At 44.9% G+C, this 24,839-nt stretch overlaps 1 protein-coding gene across 2 annotated transcripts in view; it reads right to left on the bottom strand.

Annotated features, from left to right (window-relative positions):
- lrig3 (leucine-rich repeats and immunoglobulin-like domains 3) overlaps positions 1–21,951 on the bottom strand; it is a 75,062-nt gene extending 53,111 nt beyond the window's left edge. For both annotated transcript variants that reach the window (XM_060902897.1, XM_060902898.1), the window contains exons 1-3: positions 21,508–21,951; positions 2,604–2,675; positions 2,419–2,493 (exon numbers count right to left, since the gene is read on the bottom strand). In XM_060902897.1, the coding sequence (XP_060758880.1) occupies positions 2,419–2,493; positions 2,604–2,675; positions 21,508–21,710 (350 nt within the window). In that variant the 5' untranslated portion in view covers positions 21,711–21,951. The remainder of the gene's footprint in view (positions 1–2,418; positions 2,494–2,603; positions 2,676–21,507) is intronic.
- Between the last annotated feature and the right edge of the window lie 2,888 nt (positions 21,952–24,839).

The raw sequence follows: 24,839 nt of genomic DNA, 5'->3' as shown, positions 1-24,839 counted from the left end.
CAAAGAAACAGCTGGAGACTTTAGCACTTCGTGACTAAAAAAAGTCCCGTAAAATAATGACACAGAGCAAGAAAAGTATTTGAAAAACACTAAGGACATAGCTGAGCGGGAAATACAAATCTTTCACCAAGTGATCACTGCAAACTCGGTCATGCTTCGACTCGGCTCTCTTCGATTTCAGTGAGAGGTTCAAAAGCCACCTTTCTCCACGTCTTTTTGTGAAATCCTGTGTTCGTTCACCCTTTTTTATTAGTTCATGGGGAACTTATCAGTTTCACAGTTTGATCGATTCAAACAACCTAAAACAACGCAAGCGTAAGGCATTTTTCATGCGTGCAATGCACCTTCTCCGTACAAACGCTTTGTAAACCGAGCTTTAGTAGACCACCAACTAAGGTTTTGAATAACTAATGAGGTGGATGTGACATCACGTGAAACCCAGCAATTGTTTGAGCTGATACCTTTCCCCATAGCTGGTATGAATCATCTTGTTTCAATACCTTTTTATTTCCTAATTCAGGGCATCCTAACCATATGTTAGTCCTTTTACAAACCGCAGCCAGTTTGGAAAAGTCACGTGAGGTCATGCACGGGTCAGAGGTCGCGACCGTGGAGCCATAGCAAACACGATGGCTTGCCCAGATCGAGCGAAGACTCCTAAATCGAGACCAAAAAAAAAAGACGACAATTTTAAGGAAGAAGTATCTGACATTGTCAGAAGCACAATGCACCAGAAAAGAGAAGGGAAAAAAAAAAAAAAAAAACAGCAGACAAGTCGAGCAAATACTGCGGGCCAGCTTTCCTGATGGAGGGCCAAAAAGGCAAAAACAAATGTGGCATCTGATGCCAGCTTTGCAAAGATCCTGCTGGACAGGAGAGTGACCGGCAATGACAGCTTACAAAATAACACTAACTGGCATCTTTTTTATACAGGTTAGGATTGGAATATTCTGAATCTAAAAACGCACCTGTGAGCTTGAAGGCTCTTGAGCGCTTGCTTCTGCGTCGGAGGCCGATGGTTCCGCCATGTTTGTTGCGACCTCGCTCATTATAATATTATAATGAGGATAAACTTTGGCCGCTTCCATATGGAATCAATTTTGTGCCAAAATGTTCATACAATACTTTTGAAATATCAAACAAAAACGACAAATCAAAAAGTCAATTTTTTTAGACCGGCAAACAAATTATTTGTGTAATCGTGCAAAATATCAGTCTATTACTCTTCAGAAACCTTTTATTTTTGTTCCGCGTCTTTCTCAGTTTTGTTTGACGTAATTTATTTTGGTTGCGATTCCAGCTTTCTCGTTTGCGCTCCCTGACTTTTTGCTTGCAGTTTTGGTACAAACTTCACGTGTGGGTGGGCTGTCCAGGAATGCATTCCCATTGGCTAACTTGTGTTTGACTGACAGCTACGCTCAGCCATTCCCCCGGAGGCTGTTGCGGCCATTTCCTACTCGGATTTTGGCGGACTGTTTGATGAGTGACCGATCCATTGACGGTAAACAAGGATCGAGTGGACTTCAGTGGCGACTATGATATTACACTCGTCAAACAGTCCGCCAAAATCCGAGTAGGGAATGGCCGCAACAGCCTCCGGGGGAATGGCTGAGTGTAGCTGTCAGTCAAACACAAGTTACCCAATGGGAATGCATTCCTGGACAGCCCACCCACACATGAAGTTTGTGCCAAAACTGCAAGCAAAAAGTCAGGGAGCGCAAACGAGAAAGCTGGAATCGCAACCAAAATAAATTACGTCAAACAAAACTGAGAAAGCCGCGGAACAAAAATAAAAGGTTTCTGAAGAGTAATAGACTGATATTTTGCACGATTACACGAATAATTTGTTTGCCAGTCTAAAAAAATTGACTTTTTTTTGTATTTTGATTTGTCGTTTTTGTTTGATATTTCAAAAGTATTGTATGAACATTTTGGCACAAAATTGATTCCATACTTCCGGACCCAGGTGTAAACATTAGCGTGCGGTGTTTTTTCCAGCTCATTTTCCTTCACAGGCCTGAAGCAGTGTGGGATTCAGGTACCTAGGGGTTATTCTAGTGCCGCAGGGTACTATTCATCATTTTAATACATCGACCTGTGTCACTTTAAGCATATTTCATCTTATCGCCTTATAAAGTCAGCCATAATTTAAAATGAGTCGAAAGATAAGTCGAGGGAAAGCTGAATAAGTCAACACTGACCGAGTGAGACCCAACAGCAGGATATTAGATTATGATACACCTGACGAGCACCATTTAGATATTTACCAAAGATTCATGAGAACAATGAAATGACCAACGTCCCCAACTCAGAGAGATGGACATGCTGGGGAGAGAGGAAAAAAAAAAAAAAAGGCACAGATGCAAAAATAGGAAACTTAAGTTTTTAGGCGGAGGGAAAAAAAAAAAGCATACTCACAGAATAAGGGTGCTGATATTGCTCGAATAAGGGCCGAAATCGGGCATCATCTCCAATTCGTTGTTATCCAGCTTTCTGCAAGGCAAACACAGACGCCATTAGGACAAAGGAGAGACAGCAAAAACACCTTGGTAAGGGAGAGACAAGGAGAGAGAGAGAGAGAGAGAAAAAAAAAACGCACTTACATTTCAGTTAGGTGGTGCAGTTGGAAAAAGAGGGCTTCAGGAAATGTCCGTAATTTGTTATGGCTCAGGTCCCTGTGAAGAAAGGCATTCATCAGAGGCAGGCATGCATCACAGCGTAGAGCCTTTCATCACATACCGCACACATTATCTCCGTGCTCAAATGCACAAGGGAAAGCTGCTGCGGCACGTAATCAAACGTGGTTTCGATAGATAAAGCAGCATCGGCACCAGGACAAATTAAGTCTGATGAATTTAACAGGCAACTGTTACTGTTACTCGTATCACTCTAGCACGAAATCGTCATGGTCTTTATGGATGCTCTAGTCAAGCGATGATAAAATCATCAGGTCCAGCTACGTAAGCATTTATATTCACACACCTGAGTCACATTTTCTTTATACCTTGACTCAAATTCCAAAATTACACAGCTATACCGGAAGAAAACCACTCACTGGCCACTTCATTAGGAACACCCGTACACCTGCTGTTTTATGCAGTTATCTAATCAGCAGCACAAGGCATCAAATCATGCAGATACAAATCAAGAGCTTCATGTTCACTTCAAACATCAGAATGGGAAAAAATTGTGATCTCAAAGCGTGACTTCCTTTCACTGTGGCATGGGTGTTGGTTTGAGCCAGATGAACTGGTTCGAGTATTTCAACAAGAAACTGCTGATCTCCTGGGGTTTTCACACACAACAGTCTCTAGAGTTTACACAGAATGGTGCGGAAAACAAGAAACATCGAGTGAGCGAGCGACAGTTCTGCGGATGGAAACAAACGCCTTGCTGATAAGAGAGGTCAGAGGAAAACAGACAGATTGGTTCGAGCTTTTGTCCCCAGGAAGGATATAGCAACTTTTTACAACTGTGGTGAGCAGAAAAGCATCTCAGCATGCAACAGCAGAACAACACATTGGGTTCCACTCCTGCAGCCAAGAACAGGAATCTTATGCCCCTTTTCCACCAAAGCAGTTCCAGGGCTGGTTCGGGGCCAGTGCTTAGTTTGGAACCGGGTTTTCTGTTTCCACTGACAAAGAACTGGCTCTGGGGCCAGAAAAACCGGTTCCGGGCTAGCATCAACTCTCTGCTGGGCCAGAGGAAAGAACCGCTTACGTCAGCGGGGGGGGGGGGGGGGGGGGGGGGGGAGTTGTTAAGACCGACAACAATAACAAGACCGCGAAAGATCGCCACTTTTAAGTGACGAGAAGCAGCAGCTGTACAAACGCGAAGTCAGCCATTATTATTATTGTTGCTGCTTCTTCCATGTTGTTTTTGCTTTGATATTCGCGCCAAGGTTTATGCAAACGTAGCGACGTAACTGACATGGCTTCCCTTAGCACCGTGAGCTATGGAAAAGCAAACTGGTTCTCAGCTGGCTTGCAAGTTGAACGAGTTGGGAACCAGCACCAGCCCCGAACCAGCCCTGGAACTGATTTGGTGGAAAAGGGGTATTAGACTCAAGAACAAGTTCCTATTAAAGTGGCCGGTGAGTGTCATCTCATCTCATTATCTCTAGCCGCTTTATCCTTCTACAGGGTCGCAGGCAAGCTGGAGCCTATCCCAGCTGACTACGGGCGAAAGGCGGGGTACACCCTGGACAAGTCGCCAGGTCATCACAGGGCTGACACATAGACACAGACAACCATTCACACTCACATTCACACCTACGGTCAATTTAGAGTCACCAGTTAACCTAACCTGCATGTCTTTGGACTGTGGGGGAAACCGGAGCACCCGGAGGAAACCCACGTGGACACGGGGAGAACATGCAAACTCCGCACAGAAAGGCCCTCGCCGGCCCCGGGGCTCGAACCCAGGACCTTCTTGCTGTGAGGCGACAGCGCTAACCACTACACCACCGTGCCGCCCGGCCGGTGAGTGTACATCTAAGAAAACTTTAATGTTCATGTACAGGCATTAAAAATGAATAAATAAATTTTAAAAACCCCATGCATTACGTTCATTTTATTGAAATGGGGTATTAGGACCATTATTGGGGGGAGGGGGTTAATACTCAAAGGAAAAAAAACATTAAAAGATTAAAGCCACAAATTTCTGGGGGGGGATCAGAAATTTATGATAATACTCTTTCAGAGTATTACATCATAAATTTCTGATTCCCCCCCACCCCCCCCCCCCCCCCTTGGAAATTTGTTTTGAGGGAATTTTGAAAGAGAAAGACATGTTGAACATTTGAAAGGGATGTGTATTATAATAATAGCGCTGTTTTGTGGTCTATCAGATATATTCCATTCAACTAGCATATTAAGCTCATCTTCGAATCATTCAATATCATGCTTTAACGAAGCAAAATACCATCTTTCAGAGTATTACATCATAAATTTCTGATTTTTTTTTTTAATGGCAACACATCGCTTCAATTTGCAAGGCTGGATCGACATCACAAACACAGACACCACAGCTGAACAGAGCTTAACGAGAGTCAAGACTGGAGCTACACAAAAAGTAGTCTTTCCTCCTCGATTATGCAATAAGAGAGAATACATACAGGACACTTTATCGATGGAATAAAAACGTGTTCTATTCCATTCTAGCAGGTTTCATTCATTTGGTTTGATAGCATGCGATATTGATCGCATATCATTTATCCTATGTGTATTACGTCACTCTACCCGATGGAGAATGAGCGTTGAATATGGTTTACGATATTGCATGGTTATCAAGACATGACGTCACACATCGGCGATGTAAAACTTTTGCGCTAGCGAGCGACTGGGACAATTTGTAAACAAACGTGGCCGCCAGGTTTGCTTCGTTAAACATGGAAGATTTTGAGGGAATTTTGAAAGAGAAAGACGTGTTGAATAATAGCGCTTTTTTGTGGTCGATCAGATGTATTCCATTCAACCAGCATATTAAGCTCATCTTCGAATCATTCAATATCATGCTTATTTAAATAAAAGTACGAAGAGATTTTCAACTACATTTTTCAGAATGCACTTCAGCTGGGACATGTGACTGTATAACCTGAACGCTTTTGTTTATCCGTGTTCTTTTTTTTTTTTATCTGCGCTATTTATAAAATATATTCTTGTGCAAGAGCAGTTTCCTGTTATGTTCAGTGCATGGATTCTTCTCATTTGCCCAAATCTCCGTTATATTATACTAGGCGTATCAGATACTCGCTGGCCGTGGTGTGAAAATTGTGCATGCAGACACTCATTTAAGTTTCCAAATCTGTCATTGCTTAATTCTTGAATATTTTCTATCGTGAATACAATCATTAAAAAGGTTATAATTTCTGCTTTCCAAAGAAATGTATCTGGTTAAGATCTGTCCAGTACTTTGAGAGTAACGGCAGGTTGAAGTTGGCACAACAGAGTTCACTCTCTGCTCACGGGACGTCGGGAAACTGCCGGTGCTTTTCTTTTTGAGTCACGGGAAAGCGGTCAGTCTCTCTCTCTCTCTCTCTCTTCTGATTGGTTTCTGACTGAATTACTCATGAATATCAGTCAGATAACTTTCATAGGGATGTTCTCTCGCTCTCACTGTTTCTGATGAAGGATTCAGCAAAATTTCCATCTGCTAGTTTTGATGTTGTGATTCACGGGAGACTTTGAAGTGAGTTTTCATAGCTTTACCTACTTATTTTTTCAAGTCAAACTGATTCATGTAAACAAATAACTATTTTAGAGTACAACTAGAGTTGCTTTGATGAAAAATATTTAGATCTTAGTGGTCGGAATGAGATTTTAAAAAACTGGAAGAAGTCAGAAACGCGAGTGTCAGTTTCAATTCAGTTAATGTGAATTGTTTATTGGATGTGACTCACAGTTTTTTCGAGGTTCACCTTGAAAGCTGTGAATATTATCATTTATATTCTTTCATATAAACAGTAGTAGGCCCTACTTTTGAGAAATACAAAGGCCTACAGAGCACAAAGAGGGGATTAGAAATAATCTTTTATTACTTTTGAGTGTACCGATTTAACATTTGTACCTAATTAGCATAATTAATACTAACTAAAACTAATTTGCATAATTGTCTTTTTAACAAATTTTTCACTTGTTGTATTCAGTATGCAATATTCTATGTGCTTGCCAATTTCCATGTAAATATCTTGAAAAATAGAAAAAAAAATTATGAAGAAAAAACATTTGCTCTCATTGGTTAACGAGGCCCATTTTGGACCATGTGATCCTCAGATACCCCTTTTCCACCAAATCAGTTCCAGGGCTGGTTCGGGGCCAGTGCTGGTGCTGGTTCACAACTCGTTCAACTTGCGAGCCAGCTGAGAACCAGTTTGCTTTTCTATAGCTCGCGGTGCTAAGGGAAGCCACGTCATTACATCGCTGTATACGTCAGTTACGTCGCTACGTTTGCATAAACCTTGGCGCGAATATCGAAGCAAAAACAACACGGAAGAAGCAGCAGCAGCAACAACAACAATAATAATAATGGATGACTTCGCGTTTGTACAGCTGCTGCTTCTCGTCACTTAAAAATGGCGATCTTTCGCGGTCTTGTTATTGTTGTTGGTCTTAACAACTCCGCCCCCCTGCTGACATAAGCGGTTCTTTCCTCTGGCCCAGCAGAGAGTTGGTGCTAGCCTGGAACCGGTTTTTCTGGCCCCAGAGCCAGTTCTTTGTCAGTGGAAACAGAAAACCCGGTTCCAAACTAAGCACTGGCCCCGAACCAGCCCTGGAACTGCTTTGGTGGAAAAGGGGCAAGACAGAATATTACGGCAGTTTTCAAAAAATTAAGCCATTTTTTCAATCTTTGATTTGTAATATCTCAAGAACGGATAAACATTTTAATTCTGTAAAAAGTATGTTGTTCTGAATTCAATGAGAGCAAGTTCAAGCAATTTGGACTGAATTTTCACCTGATATGCCTAATTATAATGTCTGAGCTGAGAATTACAGGAAACAGTCTTCGCAGTTTTGTTTCTCGTAAATTTGACACGTTACAAGCTCAGAGAATATTCAAATACTTTCTTGTAAATTTACAACTTTAATCTAGAAAATGAAGCTCTCTCTAAGTAGTACCTCCCTCCCCGGGTCCATATTTTTCCCCCTTTTACCTACGATGGCCCTGATACACAGTCGTAAAATTAAAAAAGCAAAACAAAAAAAAAACCAACATGTTTAACTCTGCGCAGTTTAAACTACAATGCTATTTGATACTGCTCAAAGTTACTGCTGTCTTGATTTTCCTCCCAGGACCTAAACCACAAACCGCTTGCTTACACCAATCCTTAATCAGAATCTTGTTGAATTTCAGTTGATACCATCAGGACACGTGCGAGCTCTTGTGGGCACTCGAGCTACTGGATTACTCCTGTCTTTAATGATTATTTCAAATATCATTTTGTTTTTATTGAACTTTAAAAGTCATCTTTAAACTGTTACGGGGGGACACCCAACTCATCCAGGTTTTGGGATTACGTCAAACTTAAATCTTAGTTCCTCAAGTGAAAAGTTGACTTAAAGGTCGTGGAGAGACTGAATCGTTCTTTATAGTGAGGACGAGCTGAAAACGGGCCTTGCGGAGGGCTGGCGAGGAAAGGCAAGGCGAGGCGAGGCACGGAGGAATCTGTGCTCAGTAAAAATCTGGTGCTGGAGTTTCTTGACGTTGCGCTCGATCTGCATTGCGGTGCCATCTGGTCTCAATCAGCACAGGCCCGAAGCGGTGGGGGAGTAACAACTCTTAAATCTATTCACAATGCAGTGAGAACAAGCACCGCCTTCAATTTCCATACCCATGTCCTGGTGTCCCCCCCCCCCCCCCATCTTGAAGCCAGTTTCTTTTTTGATCCTTGAAAAGAAGCAGAAAAGTATTACTCATTATCTAATGATTCGAGAACTGGAGATGCCTGTGCATCATATTCGGTGAAATGCCGGCATTTCACATGGGAGAAAACCAAAATGATATACAGGCATCTCCAGTTCTCGAAGTGTACAGACAGAAGCAGATAACGCGGTGTGTGTTTATCACAGCTGCGCTTCCTCTGTAAATCCATGTCGGAAGTAGATCAGATAAGAAAGAACCCTGCTGCGTGTACACACTTCCACTTCGGACTGTTGGTCTAGACGCAGCTGATCTCGTTATGATGCAACAGGTACACCAGGTTTGTTGAGTAATCACTCCGAGGTGAAAACGGGTCGTTGAATCTTTGTACCCCGTCATGATGTAACGGTGTTTCTCCTCCTATTAGACTGGCGGAACGGGACCCTGCGCCCGCTTGAAAAAAAATGCCAATAATATTGTAGCGTGTTGGGGGTGAATGGACGGAGGAAGAAACGCATTATAAACGGATATTCGAGTAAAATTAAAAATAGGGAATAGAAAATAAGTTAAAATAGAATAAGACAGATAAAATACAAGAATAAAAGGTTAGAGTGCAGAGCGAGGAATTAATCAAAATTGATCTGGTGCGTTTTAATTGTGCGACGGAGTAGTGTCCAAAAGTGTTTTCTTTTCTTTTTTAATTATTATTTTACCAATGAGCTCAATATATAGTCCTCTGTATAGAACTCCCTTGATAGTGAGTAGTGAATGACAGTGATTTCGGACACAGCTTTGGTTTCAATAGAATGCCACGATTCGAGTAAAAGCTCATTTTACGTCTTTTACATAGAAGATTATGAATGACCTGGTAACCTTATTGTTTTTCATAGTGGATGAAAAACACTCATACGAGGGCGAAATATAATATCAGCTGGAATCAAAAACTAAGATCCATGAACAGGCAAAAAAGATTATAAACCCGTTTTTGGGATTTTAATCACATCATGTTATCAAAATCGAAACAAATTATGAGCTCTCGACACAATCCCACTCCTGTTCAATGACAGCAGTTAACCTGTGAAGAAGAAGAAAAAAACAAACACGAAAAAGCACTCCTTACTTTATAGATTTAAATCACATACAGGCTTTGAGAGATTCACTGATCCCACATTGCCCATGTTTACTACACTACTGCGTTACGTGAACACATGAATCAGAATCTTGTGGCCCTGATACCTGTATGTGTGTTAGACGTCTGAAATAAACGTGTTTAACAGCAGGTAAAATGTTTAGGTCAGACAGTTAGTCGGTATGCAACGATATACTGTGTGACGATAAACTGTGATACAAATTCATGATTATCAGACTAGATGAAATATGATATTTTAAAAAATGGACTGTAATTATTATCAGGCTGCATAATCTTAGTTTTTCCTCACTATAATTGCACATGACTTCACTGTAGGTGGAAGTAACACAGCTCTAATGCTGCAAAAACACAAAAAACAGATCTAAAACGTAAAAGACCTGTTGTGTGATTGAGTACAAGCAGATTTAACAAGTAATCCGAGCTCTCCTTTTACAGACTGCAGAAAAATAAAGAGAAGAGAAGCAAATACAAGTACAAGGGCCATTCTCAGAAAATGTGCAGAGTAACGGTAAAGATGTTTTAACATTTTCTGTATACACTAATTTTAGTTACAATCCCTGTAAATATATTTAAGAGACAAAAAAAAAAAAAAACAAACATATTTCATGAATTCACGAAGCAAGACAATCATTATTATGAAAAAATTATGCCCTTGTTGTCTTTACCGTTACCCAGGAGTTACTATTGAGGTATTTCACCTGACGTCACAGGGTCACGTGACGCCCCGGTGTCCACCATTTTGGACGGCAAGCTAGTTAATGTCAACAACAGTAGCTAGTATGTTACTGTAGCAATATTTACGTTCAGTCATTTGGATGACTGTTAAAACCTTTCAGTCTCAAGTTTTTCCTTTACTGGATTTACTAGTTTACTGAGCGAGCGCGCGATGGCTCCCGGCTCGGCCGCCGAGCGCGCGATGGCTCCCGGCTCGGCCGCCGAGCGCGCGATGGCTCCCGGCTCGGCCGCCGAGCGCGCGATGGCTCCCGGCTCGGCCGCCGAGCGCGCGATGGCTCCCGGCTCGGCCGCCGAGCGCGCGATGGCTCCCGGCTCGGCCGCCGAGCGCGCGATGGCTCCCGGCTCGGCCGCCGAGCGCGCGATGGCTCCCGGCTCGGCCGCCGAGCGCGCGATGGCTCCCGGCTCGGCCGCCGAGCGCGCGATGGCTCCCGGCTCGGCCGCCGAGCGCGCGATGGCTCCCGGCTCGGCCGCCGAGCGCGCGATGGCTCCCGGCTCGGCCGCCGAGCGCGCGATGGCTCCCGGCTCGGCCGCCGAGCGCGCGATGGCTCCCGGCTCGGCCGCCGAGCGCGCGATGGCTCCCGGCTCGGCCGCCGAGCGCGCGATGGCTCCCGGCTCGGCCGGAGAGCGCGCGATGGCTCCCGGCTCGGCCGGAGAGCGCGCGATGGCTCCCGGCTCGGCCGGAGAGGGCGCGATGGCTCCCGGCTCGGCCGGAGAGGGCGCGATGGCTCCCGGCTCGGCCGGAGAGGGCGCGATGGCTCCCGGCTCGGCCGCCGAGCGCGCTAGCTCAGTAAACTAGTAAATCCAGTAAAGGAAAAACTTGAGACTGAAAGGTTTTAACAGTCATCCAAATGACTGAACATAAACATTGCTACAGTAACATACTAGCTATGATGTTGTTGACATTAGCTAGTGCTAACAGCTAGCTGCTAGTACACTGCTACAACACAGACACCGACCCTAATAATACAGTTCTTGGTCATTGCCTGGTCACAGCAAATTTATAACGGGCCATGTCTCAACAGACTAAGAAGTTATTTCAATGCCATTTAATAACATTTTGTTTATCCTGAGGACCGAAAGTAAATGAAAATGTGAACAAACCTTAGCTGTAATAAGATGGTGACCACCGGCTCCAGGGACGACCCACTGATGTAGGCATGTTACCCAGCCTGACACAAAATATTTGTAGGCATCCAAACTCTTATACGCTTTCAGATCAATACCTGTGTATGGCGATGGGTTTTTAACGACATAGGTATACAGATCATGTGGGCCGAAGTCAGGTAAAGACGAGGGCTTCGTGTACTTCCGTACGTCAGTGAGCAATCCTGGTGGAAGCAGGTAAACGTCGTTCTCTAAGCCTGCTAACCTCAATTTTTGCAAATACCTCTCCCTCTGCTCGCCCTGTAAATGCCCTACGTCGCTGGATAGTGAAGGTGTTTTCTGCATCTCGCTCCTTTTTCTTTTATGTTTTTCGTTTGTCGCCTTCCTCGCATTCAAACTGATTCGAGCCGTGCCGTCCAAAATGGCAGTATCACGTGACTTGGTCACGTGAGTGAAATACCTCAATAGAGCAGGGGTGTTCAAATTGATCCATAAAGGGCCGTGTGGCTGCAGGTTTTCATTCCAGCCATGCAGCAGCACCCTGATTTGGCTTATTCAATTAACTGACACACCCACCCTTTAATCAAGGGTGGGTGTGGCTGCAAGTATTTGACTGTGTGAAGACAGTTCAGTTGATTGAATGAGCCAAGTCAGGTGTGCTGCTGCATGGCTGGAATGAAAACCTGCAGCCACACGGCCCTTTATGGATCAATTTGAACACCCCTGCTATAGAGTAACAGCAAAGATAGTTAATTTTACCTGACATCTCGAAAGTTGGCGGCACGGTGGTGTAGTGGTTAGCGCTGTCGCCTCACAGCAAGAAGGTCCTGGGTTCGAGCCCCGGGGCCGGCGAGGGCCTTTCTGTGTGGAGTTTGCATGTTCTCCCCGTGTCCGCGTGGGTTTCCTCCGGGTGCTCCGGTTTCCCCCACAGTCCAAAGACATGCAGGTTAGGTTAACTGGTGACTCTAAATTGACCGTAGGTGTGAATGTGAGTGTGAATGGTTGTCTGTGTCTGTGTCAGCCCTGTGATGACCTGGCGACTTGTCCAGGGTGTACCCCGCCTGTAGTCAGCTGGGATAGGCTCCAGCTTGCCTGCGACCCTGTAGAAGGATAAAGCGGCTAGAGATAATGAGATGAGATGAGATCTCGAAAGTTCATATTTATCTGATCAGCATCCTGGATTCCAACATTCATGCACCAGCGATTTTTTTTTCCAAAATGGCTGCTCAACATCCTGGTCCTTCCTCATGTAGCTGCACTGCCCTCTATTGTCAAAGCCCTAAGTCACAGCATGATTTTACCATTTGGGTAACGGTAAAGACACAAGAAAGTACACATTCTTGTGCATATATTTTAGGCAATACATCAAAAACCATTGAAGCAAAGATCATGATATTTTCCACAATAAAAAGCGAAGGCATAGAGGTAATATTTCTACAAGGAAAAGTGAAAATCAAATTAAAAATAAAGAAATTATTTCATTCAAATTTCACTAATCTTCATTTAGAAACATGGCCGGTGATGACATTTTGCTATATTTAGGCTAAATAAAATTTTAGCAAAATGTTTCAAGTTGCCTCAATAATTTTTTTACACTGCTCTGTTAAATTCTTTCTTAAAAAGAATGTATAATAGAGGGCCGGGATTAATAGATTTAGAGAAAAAACAAACTTCATGTTTAAAACTGAATTTGTCACATTTTCTGGGAATGGACAATGTACAGAATACACCTTCGGCCACAGAGCCAATCATTTCAAAAAGCTGTTTCTGGGGGCGTCATACCATAAACCCGGGGACCCGGGTTCGATTCCGACCTGAGGTCATTTCCCGATCCCTCCCCGTCTCTCTCTCCCGCTCATTTCCTGTCTCTACACTGTCCTATCCAATAAACGTGAAAAAAGCCCCAAAAAATATCTTTTAAAAAAAAAGCTGTTTCTTTGTGAATACTGTATGTTCATCAACAGACAAAAATTTTCAGTCATGTTTCCGTTAACTCTAATGTCATAACTGTGGCACAGAATTTGACCAGAGTCTGACTTGTGTTTATCGATACTTTTTTTTTGGGGGGGGGTGGGGGGGGGGGGGTTAATGAGAAAAGCATTATATTCATTAAGAGTTACAGTTTTCCTAATCCAGGGTTTCCCCTAAAGCATCATATAGCATAGCGAACATAAAAGTTTATAAAGAAAAAGCCCATTTATTATTAATTTTCTTCATTTTTAATAAAAATAATATTTTAGTTAATAGGCTATTATATTTTACTCCAACCTTTCCAGATGTGGGTAAATAATTGTTGTTTATTAAGAAAATGAAACAAAAGGGTTTTTTTTATTTAACAAAAGGAATATTTAAGTTGATGATGAATAGAAAAACATTGCAATTTTTTTTTGCCAATAAAATTCTCTTCTTTTTTCCCCCAAAATATTGTAGGAAAATCGAATCAAATCATGAATTACCTAATAGTTCGTGTATCAAAGACTTACCTTAGACACTCATCATTAACGCAGTACATCTATATTTTTAAGTAAAAATAACGAGGACCTTCACCTCCACTTATTCAAAACATTATACACACACAACTCTTGAAATGCTACACCATCTACCCTGACGTTTTCTTCGCAGGTTTTCGAAGGGCTTGAGGCCACATTTTTCCCCTCCCTCTTTCCCAATCTCTCTCTCTCCCTGTGCGAGTTACACAATCAGATCCACATCGAGCAGCTCCTTAATGGCTCTGCTACTTGGATTTAGCCGCTAATTTAGCAGAAATAACGGGCTGCGTGGAAAACAGAGGGTCGGGGCAGTCGACGTGCCGGAGAGGCGTTTAGAAATTAGCATGGTGCGGCACAAAGAAGTTCATTCCCCCTACAGCTACGACTTGTTTTTTTGGCAGAGAAGCAGAAGGAGGTGCCTGTCTGTGGTGGGAGAAACTTTCCACACTTCTTTTATACACTGATGCCAAACAGTCAGCGAAAGAAAGAACGGTGCACAGCAACACACTTTTCGATTTAAACGTAATCAGACTTTCAGTATGCTTAGCTCTCCGTATCATGCCCAAACTATGCACTCGTTCGCAGGTAAAACTTTAATCTGGAGCTTCAACACGTCAAAATCCAGGGTAACACCACCACCACAAACCCAGCATACCAGTTTTATCACATATTAATTAACATAAAATTGCATTACAAAGAAGTTTTAAATCATTTCAAACATTCGTTTAAACACACACACACACACACTATTCACAATCTCTCAACTAAACCTTGACTTTGTCACATCTGGCACAAGTGTTTGAGAAAGTCAACTTGTCTCAAGAACCTACTTGACTAGAAGGAAACAAACAGCTGTTGCACAACTTCAATAAAACCGACTTTGTAAACGTTCCACTCGAAACCTAAATCCTTCACACAAACGTTTAACCTTCAAACTTTTATCCTGTACATGAGGAACTTTTTCAAGTTTACAGATTTTGCACTTTTTTCCGCTTTTACAGCTTTAAAGGTTACAGCAAATTGTCCTTGTTTGGGGTGAGAAAAAAAAAACCCACAAAACAAAAGCACATTTTTTATTTAATTATTTTAATCAATTATTTATTTTGTTTTAAATTAAAATAGTCAGCATGCAAACATTTTACTGAGCAGAGTCAGAAAAGCTGAACAGGCTACAAGGATTCAGTTCAGGTAAAATGAAAAAGATTTCAGCCATCTTTCAAGCTCAACCAAATCCAGATATCAAATTTACACCGTTCTTTAGGCATACTTTAAGCCTGGGGGTGGGTAGGTAGATCGATATCAGGGGGGTGTCAGGAGAGGTAGGCAGGTATCGTCTAACTCATAGGATCTCAATTTTTTTTTTTTTTAAACACTGTAATTCGAGTTCTGTATTAAAACCTATTCTTCACCGGAATAAATATTAAACTTGGATAATTTCAGGTCGATTATTTCCAACATATGAATAATTTTTTAAATCACAGCCTGTCTCAACACGTCCCACAGATCCCTCAGTGTCATTGTGAAGATATTTACAGAGGAGAAAGCAGGCCTTCCTGAACCAGTGTTATACCCATGTAATAAACATGTTTGCTTTGTGTCCTGCTCCGATATCAACACACTGTACTATAACAGAACAATAAACATGGATATAAAGATTACGAATAAATTAAAAAAAGAGAAAAAAAGAAAACTGTCCTGTATGCTTGAGTATTTACTTGTTTCTACATTAATGTGTGAACACTTTGTTAAAACATTTCAACACTGGTGAAAAACCTGAAAAAGTACAGAGCCCCGAAAGTACCGAAAAATGATTTTTTTTTTTTTTTTTAATCGTGTGCACAAGGTTTATAAATAAATAAAAATAAACTTTCTTTTTGGGACAATTATCTTGCGTGCACAAGATAACTTGCAAGCACAAAATTGAAAATAAATATATCAAATTTCAGGAAAATTATCTTGGACGAGAGATAAATAAGTTGTGCATACAAGATTTTAAAAATAAAATAAAATCACCTTTCCGGAAATTTATCTTGTGCCCACAAGATAAATAACTTGTTCTCAAACTAAATAAATAACTTGTGCTCCCAAGATTAAAGAATAAAATAAAATAAAATTTAAAAACAAAAATTCACCTTTTAGGAAAATTATCTTGTGCTCCCAAAATAAAAAGAAATTATCACCTTTCAGGACTTTAGGGTTTAGAAATGGCCCCAAAGTCAGGTGTAGAAATGAGTTGCATGGGTCAGAAATAATGAACAGGGTCACTGCAGGGGGAAGAGGGAGAAGGGGAATTGACTATGTAGGACCCCAAGGTGAAAGGACCCTCGATAGTGAGGTCCATAAGAGCCTGGATTTGCACCTGGCCCAGAAAAACACCGTTCCCAGGATATAAGAGAAAGAAAAACAAATGTTTTGTTGGGCTTCCAAAAACCTGCAAAAACAATGACTAACTTTTTTTTTTAAATAGTTTTACTGGAGTGCGTTATCCTTTTTAGTGCTTGTTCTCATTCAGCCTTCAAACTGGACCCAGAATATTACCGAGGGGACTGGAGCACAAAGTAACTGGACCCAGAACATTGCCGAGGGGACTGGAGCACAAAGTAACTGGACACAGAACATTACCGAGGGGACTAGAGCACAAAGTAACTGGACCCAGAACATCGCCGAGGGGACTGGAGCACAGATTAACTGGACCCAGACCATTACCGAGGGAACTGGAGCGCAGACTCACTGGACCCAGGACATTACCAAGGGGACTGGAGCACAGACTCACCTGACCCAGAACATTACCGAGGGGACTGGAGCACACAGTAACTGGACCCAGAATATTACCGAGGGAACTGGAGCGCAGACTCACTGGACCCAGGACATTACCGAGGGGACTGGAGCACAGACTCACCTGACCCAGAACATTACCGAGGGGACTGGAGCACACAGTAACTGGACCCAGAATATTACCGAGGGGACTGGAGCACAGACTAACTGGACCCAGACCACTACCGAGGGGACTGGAGCACAGACTAACTGGACCCAGAACACTACCGAGGGGACTGGAGCACAGACTAACTGGACCCAGAACACTACCGAGGGGACTGGAGCACAGACTAACTGGACCCAGAACATTACCGAGGGGACTGGAGCACAGACTCACTGGACCCAGAACATTACCGAGGGGACTGGAGCACAGACTCACCTGACCCAGAACACTACCGAGGGGACTGGAGCACACACTAACTGGACCCAGAACATTACCGAGGGGACTGGAGCACAGACTCACCGGACCCAGAACATTACCGAGGGGACTGGAGCACAGACTCACCTGACCCAGAACACTACCGAGGGGACTGGAGCACACACTAACTGGACCCAGAACATTACCGAGGGGACTGGAGCACAGACTCACCTGACCCAGAACATTACCGAGGGGACTGGAGCACACACTAACTGGACCCAGAACACTACCGAGGGGACTGGAGCACACACTAACTGGACCCAGAACATTACCGAGGGGACTGGAGCACACACTAACTGGACCCAGAACATTACCGAGGGGACTGGAGCACAGACTCACTGGACCCAGAACATTACCGAGGGGACTGGAGCACAGACTCACCTGACCCAGAACATTACCGAGGGGACTGGAGCACAGACTAACTGGATCCAGAACACTACCGAGGGGACTGGAGCACAGACTCACCTGACCCAGAACATTACCGAGGGGACTGGAGCACAGACTAACTGGACCCAGAATATTACCGAGGGGACTGGAGCACAGACTCACCTGACCCAGAACATTACCGAGGGGACTGGAGCACAGACTAACTGGATCCAGAACACTACCGAGGGGACTGGAGCACAGACTCACCTGACCCAGAACATTACCGAGGGGACTGGAGCACAGACTAACTGGATCCAGAACACTACCGAGGGGACTGGAGCACAGACTCACCTGACCCAGAACATTACCGAGGGGACTGGAGCACAGACTAACTGGACCCAGAATATTACCGAGGAGACTGGAGCACAGACTCACCTGACCCAGAACATTACCGAGGGGACTGGAGCACACAGTAACTGGACCCAGAACACTACCGAGGGGACTGGAGCACAGACTCACCTGACCCAGAACATTACCGAGGGGACTGGAGCACAGACTAACTGGACCCAGAATATTACCGAGGAGACTGGAGCACAGACTCACCTGACCCAGAACATTACCGAGGGGACTGGAGCACACAGTAACTGGACCCAGAACACTACCGAGGGGACTGGAGCACAGACTCACTGGACCCAGAACATTACAGAGGGGACTGGAGCACACACTAACTGGACCCAGAACATTACTGAGGGGACTGGAGCACAGACTCGCCTGACCCAGAATATTACGAGGGGACTGGAGCACATAGTAACTGGACCCAGAACATTACCAAGGGGACTGGAGCACACACTAACTGGACCCAGAACATTACCGAGGGGACTGGAGCACAGACTCACTGGACCCAGAACACTACCGAGGGGACTGGAGCACACACTAACTGGACCCAGAACACTACCGAGGGGACTGGAGCACAGACTCACTGGACCCAGAACACTACCGAGGGGACTGGAGCACAGACTCACTGGACCCAGAACACTACCGAGGGGACTGGAGCACAGACTCACTGGACCCCGAACACTACCGAGGGGACTGGAGCACAGACTCACTGGACCCAGAACACTACCGAGGGGACTGGAGCACACACTAACTGGACCCAGAACACTACCGAGGGGACTGGAGCACACACTAACTGGACCCAGAACACTACCGAGGGGACTGGAGCACACACTAACTGGACCCAGAACACTACCGAGGGGACTGGAGCACAGACTCACTGGACCCAGAACACTACCGAGGGGACTGGAGCACAGACTCACTGGACCCAGAACACTACCGAGGGGACTGGAGCACAGACTCACTGGACCCAGAACACTACCGAGGGGACTGGAGCACAGACTCACTGGACCCAGAACACTACCGAGGGGACTGGAGCACACACTAACTGGACCCAGAACACTACCGAGGGGACTGGAGCACACACTAACTGGACCCAGAACATTACAGAGGGGACTGGAGCACACACTAACTGGACCCAGAACATTACCGAGGGGACTGGAGCACAGACTCACTGGACCCAGAACACTACCGAGGGGACTGGAGCACACACTAACTGGACCCAGAACACTACCGAGGGGACTGGAGCACAGACTCACTGGACCCAGAACACTACCGAGGGGACTGGAGCACAGACTCACTGGACCCAGAACACTACCGAGGGGACTGGAGCACAGACTCACTGGACCCCGAACACTACCGAGGGGACTGGAGCACAGACTCACTGGACCCAGAACACTACCGAGGGGACTGGAGCACACACTAACTGGACCCAGAACACTACCGAGGGGACTGGAGCACACACTAACTGGACCCAGAACACTACCGAGGGGACTGGAGCACACACTAACTGGACCCAGAACACTACCGAGGGGACTGGAGCACAGACTCACTGGACCCAGAACACTACCGAGGGGACTGGAGCACAGACTCACTGGACCCAGAACACTACCGAGGGGACTGGAGCACAGACTCACTGGACCCAGAACACTACCGAGGGGACTGGAGCACAGACTCATTGGACCCAGAACACTACCGAGGGGACTGGAGCACACACTAACTGGACCCAGAACACTACCGAGGGGACTGGAGCACAGACTCACTGGACCCAGAACACTACCGAGGGGACTGGAGCACACACTAACTGGACCCAGAACACTACCGAGGGGACTGGAGCACAGACTCACTGGACCCAGAACACTACCGAGGGGACTGGAGCACAGACTCACTGGACCCAGAACACTACCGAGGGGACTGGAGCACAGACTCACTGGACCCAGAACACTACCGAGGGGACTGGAGCACACACTAACTGGACCCAGAACACTACCGAGGGGACTGGAGCACAGACTCACTGGACCCAGAACACTACCGAGGGGACTGGAGCACACACTAACTGGACCCAGAACACTACCGAGGGGACTGGAGCACAGACTCACTGGACCCAGAACACTACCGAGGGGACTGGAGCACAGACTCACTGGACCCAGAACACTACCGAGGGGACTGGAGCACAGACTCACTGGACCCAGAACACTACCGAGGGGACTGGAGCACACACTAACTGGACCCAGAACACTACCGAGGGGACTGGAGCACAGACTCACTGGACCCAGAACACTACCGAGGGGACTGGAGCACAGACTCACTGGACCCAGAACACTACCGAGGGGACTGGAGCACAGACTCACTGGACCCCGAACACTACCGAGGGGACTGGAGCACAGACTCACTGGACCCAGAACACTACCGAGGGGACTGGAGCACAGACTCACTGGACCCAGAACACTACCGAGGGGACTGGAGCACAGACTCACTGGACCCAGAACACTACCGAGGGGACTGGAGCACAGACTCACTGGACCCAGAACACTACCGAGGGGACTGGAGCACAGACTCACTGGACCCAGAACACTACCGAGGGGACTGGAGCACACACTAACTGGACCCAGAACACTACCGAGGGGACTGGAGCACACACTAACTGGACCCAGAACATTACAGAGGGGACTGGAGCACACACTAACTGGACCCAGAACATTACCGAGGGGACTGGAGCACAGACTCACTGGACCCAGAACACTACCGAGGGGACTGGAGCACACACTAACTGGACCCAGAACACTACCGAGGGGACTGGAGCACAGACTCACTGGACCCAGAACACTACCGAGGGGACTGGAGCACAGACTCACTGGACCCAGAACACTACCGAGGGGACTGGAGCACAGACTCACTGGACCCCGAACACTACCGAGGGGACTGGAGCACAGACTCACTGGACCCAGAACACTACCGAGGGGACTGGAGCACACACTAACTGGACCCAGAACACTACCGAGGGGACTGGAGCACACACTAACTGGACCCAGAACACTACCGAGGGGACTGGAGCACACACTAACTGGACCCAGAACACTACCGAGGGGACTGGAGCACAGACTCACTGGACCCAGAACACTACCGAGGGGACTGGAGCACAGACTCACTGGACCCAGAACACTACCGAGGGGACTGGAGCACAGACTCACTGGACCCAGAACACTACCGAGGGGACTGGAGCACAGACTCATTGGACCCAGAACACTACCGAGGGGACTGGAGCACACACTAACTGGACCCAGAACACTACCGAGGGGACTGGAGCACAGACTCACTGGACCCAGAACACTACCGAGGGGACTGGAGCACACACTAACTGGACCCAGAACACTACCGAGGGGACTGGAGCACAGACTCACTGGACCCAGAACACTACCGAGGGGACTGGAGCACAGACTCACTGGACCCAGAACACTACCGAGGGGACTGGAGCACAGACTCACTGGACCCAGAACACTACCGAGGGGACTGGAGCACACACTAACTGGACCCAGAACACTACCGAGGGGACTGGAGCACAGACTCACTGGACCCAGAACACTACCGAGGGGACTGGAGCACAGACTCACTGGACCCAGAACACTACCGAGGGGACTGGAGCACAGACTCACTGGACATGAGAAATGAGCTTCACTTACACTCGGGTGATCCAGGAGGGGAGTCTCTGAAGTCTGGACCTCTTTGTGATTCGGCTACAGTCCAGTAAAGCGCCGCTGCAGGAGCACGGACTCGGACACGGCTCTGAACTCTCCATGTTCCCGTGGAGGAGCTCAGCTGCGGTGAAAACAAGCAGAAGGGCCGCGGATTTCACAGCGCCGAGCGGCTGCGCCGAAGCCGACATTTTCCCACAACTGCCTCCAAAACACTCACTTTACTTCTGTCTGTCTTTCTTTCGCTCCTCGACAAAAGTTCCGAATTCAAAACAAACACCTTGTTCTTCCTCTAAAGTTCCACCAAACTTGTGTAATGTTCCTCCAGATAAACCCGAACACACACACACACACACTAACCGAGCGGCTCCACTCCGGACATCCTCGGGTGAAAAACTTCTGCTCCTGATTTTTTCCCCCTTCACTGTAGTTGAAGCGCGTCAACCGACATTCCAGAGTCTCACGACGAGCGCGCTGATTGGCTGAGAAACAGGAAGTGCTTTGAGGAGCACTATGGGTCATGTAGTCCGGTTTTATTGAAATTGTAGTCGGCGTTAAACAACGAAGCTCACCACTATGGAATGGCGTTTATATCAATCGATCAATCAATGAAATAAATCCTGAAATAAATAAATGAAACAATATCTATATCAAAATATAAACATAGAAATGAATTAATAGTTTAATAAATAAATGAATGCAATTTTATTTCAAAATGACATTTTTCAAACGACTACTTTTATTTCTTCCCAGGGAATTGTATTTCATAATTCCACATTTATTTCCCTTCCTCTTTGTATTACCTCCGCCAGCTTTGTTGGAGGAGGTTATATTTGTGCCTCCATTTGTTTGTTTGTTTGTTTGTCTGTCTGTTCTCAATGTAACTCAAAAAGTAGTAAACGGATTTGGATGAAATTTGGTGGACAGCTTTAGTATTATCCTAAGTTCAAGTGATTTGATTTTGATGTTGGTACTATGTGGCTTGGCAGAGATACGCACTCTACTGAGTGCCCTTTTTCCATTTGTTATATTCAAATGAATGGGGCATGGTTATCTCATAGATTCTCATAGACCAAAGCATGTGAGGCTCAATAAATATTATAGCCCAGGTTTCTAGACTTAGACTTAGACAAAACTTTATTTATCCCCGAAGGGCAATTAGAAGGGCGAAGAGTGATACATTAAAAGAGCAAGAAAATAAAATCACAAAAAGAATAAAAATCACAAACTTGGGTGGGCAAAAACAAAACAAAAACCCCAGCGTTTTATGTACAATATACAATGGCAGGCCTGTTGCCAGTAACAAAGTAAAAAAAAAAAAAAAAGGCAGCAGATAAAATATGGCAAATAAATAAAATGACCTGTGGATAAAATTTAAATTAAAATGACAATATGATAAGAGTGACATTGTAGTTAAAGTGACAAGGTGATATTGTAATATTGCACATCAGGACATGTGATATTGCACTAGAGTATTGTACAGAAGACTTAAGTTATTGTAACTGTCTTTTGTAGACTTCTTAGAGTTCAGGAGGAGAATAACACTTGGAACAAAGGTTGCTCTCCTCCTCTGGGTCTTACAGGCCGGACAGTGGAACCTGTGACCAGATGGCAGCTGCTCAAATGTCGGGAACAAAGCATGAGTCGAGTGCTTAAGAATTCGACGAGCCAGGCCGCTAGCCTGCTGCTCGTACACAGTATTCAGGTGGCGAGCAGGAAGTCCAATAATCTTAGAACACACCTTGACAATATTATGCAGGCGGTGCCTATCCTGTACAGTAATGAGTGTCCTCATATGATTTCTAAGTGTTGGAAAGCATATGAGGACAATTTTGAAGAAGAAGAAGAAGAAGAAGAAGAAGAAGAAGGCTTGACACTGGGTTAACTGCTGTGGTTTTGTTAAACAAGGTTTGTTATTACCATTTGAAAGAACACATACTTATGTGGCTATTGTCTTTATGTGCATTTAAATACATCCCTCCACCCCAAGAAAGTAATCAGGTTATTTTTCCAACTTTTGGGAATATTTTATAATACACAGGCTGTTTCATTTGTGCCTGGAAAAGCAACAACAGAAACAACAACAGTGCAATTTTCTTACTCCAATCTACATTATCTGTAGTTTTTAACCTGTTACTTTCACCTTTCTCCTGGTTTGATCGTGCAAATGTGACCTGGTCTGAAAACAGAAGCCAATTTGAATTTTTAATTGTCTTCAGTTCTCACACAGTTTGGGAGGCTTTGGGAAGTTTGCAATTCCCACAATTTTCAAGATTAAAGAAAAAAAGATAAAAGATTAAAAAATAAAATGTGTGTGAATCCTGAAACAGGACTGCGATTCAAAGCATAAAACAAAATAAGGAAATAAAAGTTTGAAATAAAAGTTTTACAGTGAGCTTCTGGCAGACTTTCAACAACTATGTCAAGAAGAATGAACAAAGATTTTCCAAGCTGCTGTTATTTAACAATTATTTGCAGAAGGTGAAGTGAATAATAACCGAGATGAAGTGGAGGTTATTATTCACCGATAATGATCCAGCCTGAGGTGGATCATTGTTTTAGTATACAACCCCAATTCCAAAAAAGTTGGGACAAAGTACAAATTGTAAATAAAAACGGAATGCAATGATGTGGAAGTTTCAAAATTCCATGTTTTATTCAGAATAGAACATAGATGACATATCAAATGTTTAAATTGAGAAAATGTATCATTTAAAGAGAAATATTAGGTGATTTTAAATTTCATGACAAAAACACATCTCAAAAAAGTTGGGACAAGGCCATGTTTACCACTGTGAGACATCCCCTTTTCTCTTTACAACAGTCTGTAAACGTCTGGGGACTGAGGAGACAAGTTGCTCAAGTTTAGGGATAGGAATGTTAACCCATTCTTATCTAATGTAGGATTCTAGTTGCTTAACTGTCTTAGGTCTTTTTTGTCGTATCTTCCGTTTTATGATGCGCCAAATGTTTTCTATGGGTGAAAGATCTGGGCTGCAGGCTGGCCAGTTCAGTACCCAGACCCTTCTTCTACACAGCCATGATGCTGTAATTGATGCAGTATGTGGTTTGGCACTGTCATGTTGGAAAATGCAAGGTCTTCCCTGAAAGAGACGTCGTCTGGATGGGAGCATATGTTGCTCTAGAACCTGGATATACCTTTCAGCATTGATGGTGTCTTTCCAGATGTGTAAGCTGCCCATGCCACACGCACTAATGCAACCCCATACCATCAGAGATGCAGATTTCTGAACTGAGCACTGATAACAACTTGGGTCGTCCTTCTCCTCTTTAGTCAGAATGACATGGCGTCCCTGATT

The sequence above is a fragment of the Neoarius graeffei genome, chromosome 21 (genome assembly GCF_027579695.1).
Source record: "Neoarius graeffei isolate fNeoGra1 chromosome 21, fNeoGra1.pri, whole genome shotgun sequence".
NCBI lineage: Eukaryota > Metazoa > Chordata > Actinopteri > Siluriformes > Ariidae > Neoarius > Neoarius graeffei.
This window is presented reverse-complemented; position numbering and strand designations above follow the sequence as displayed.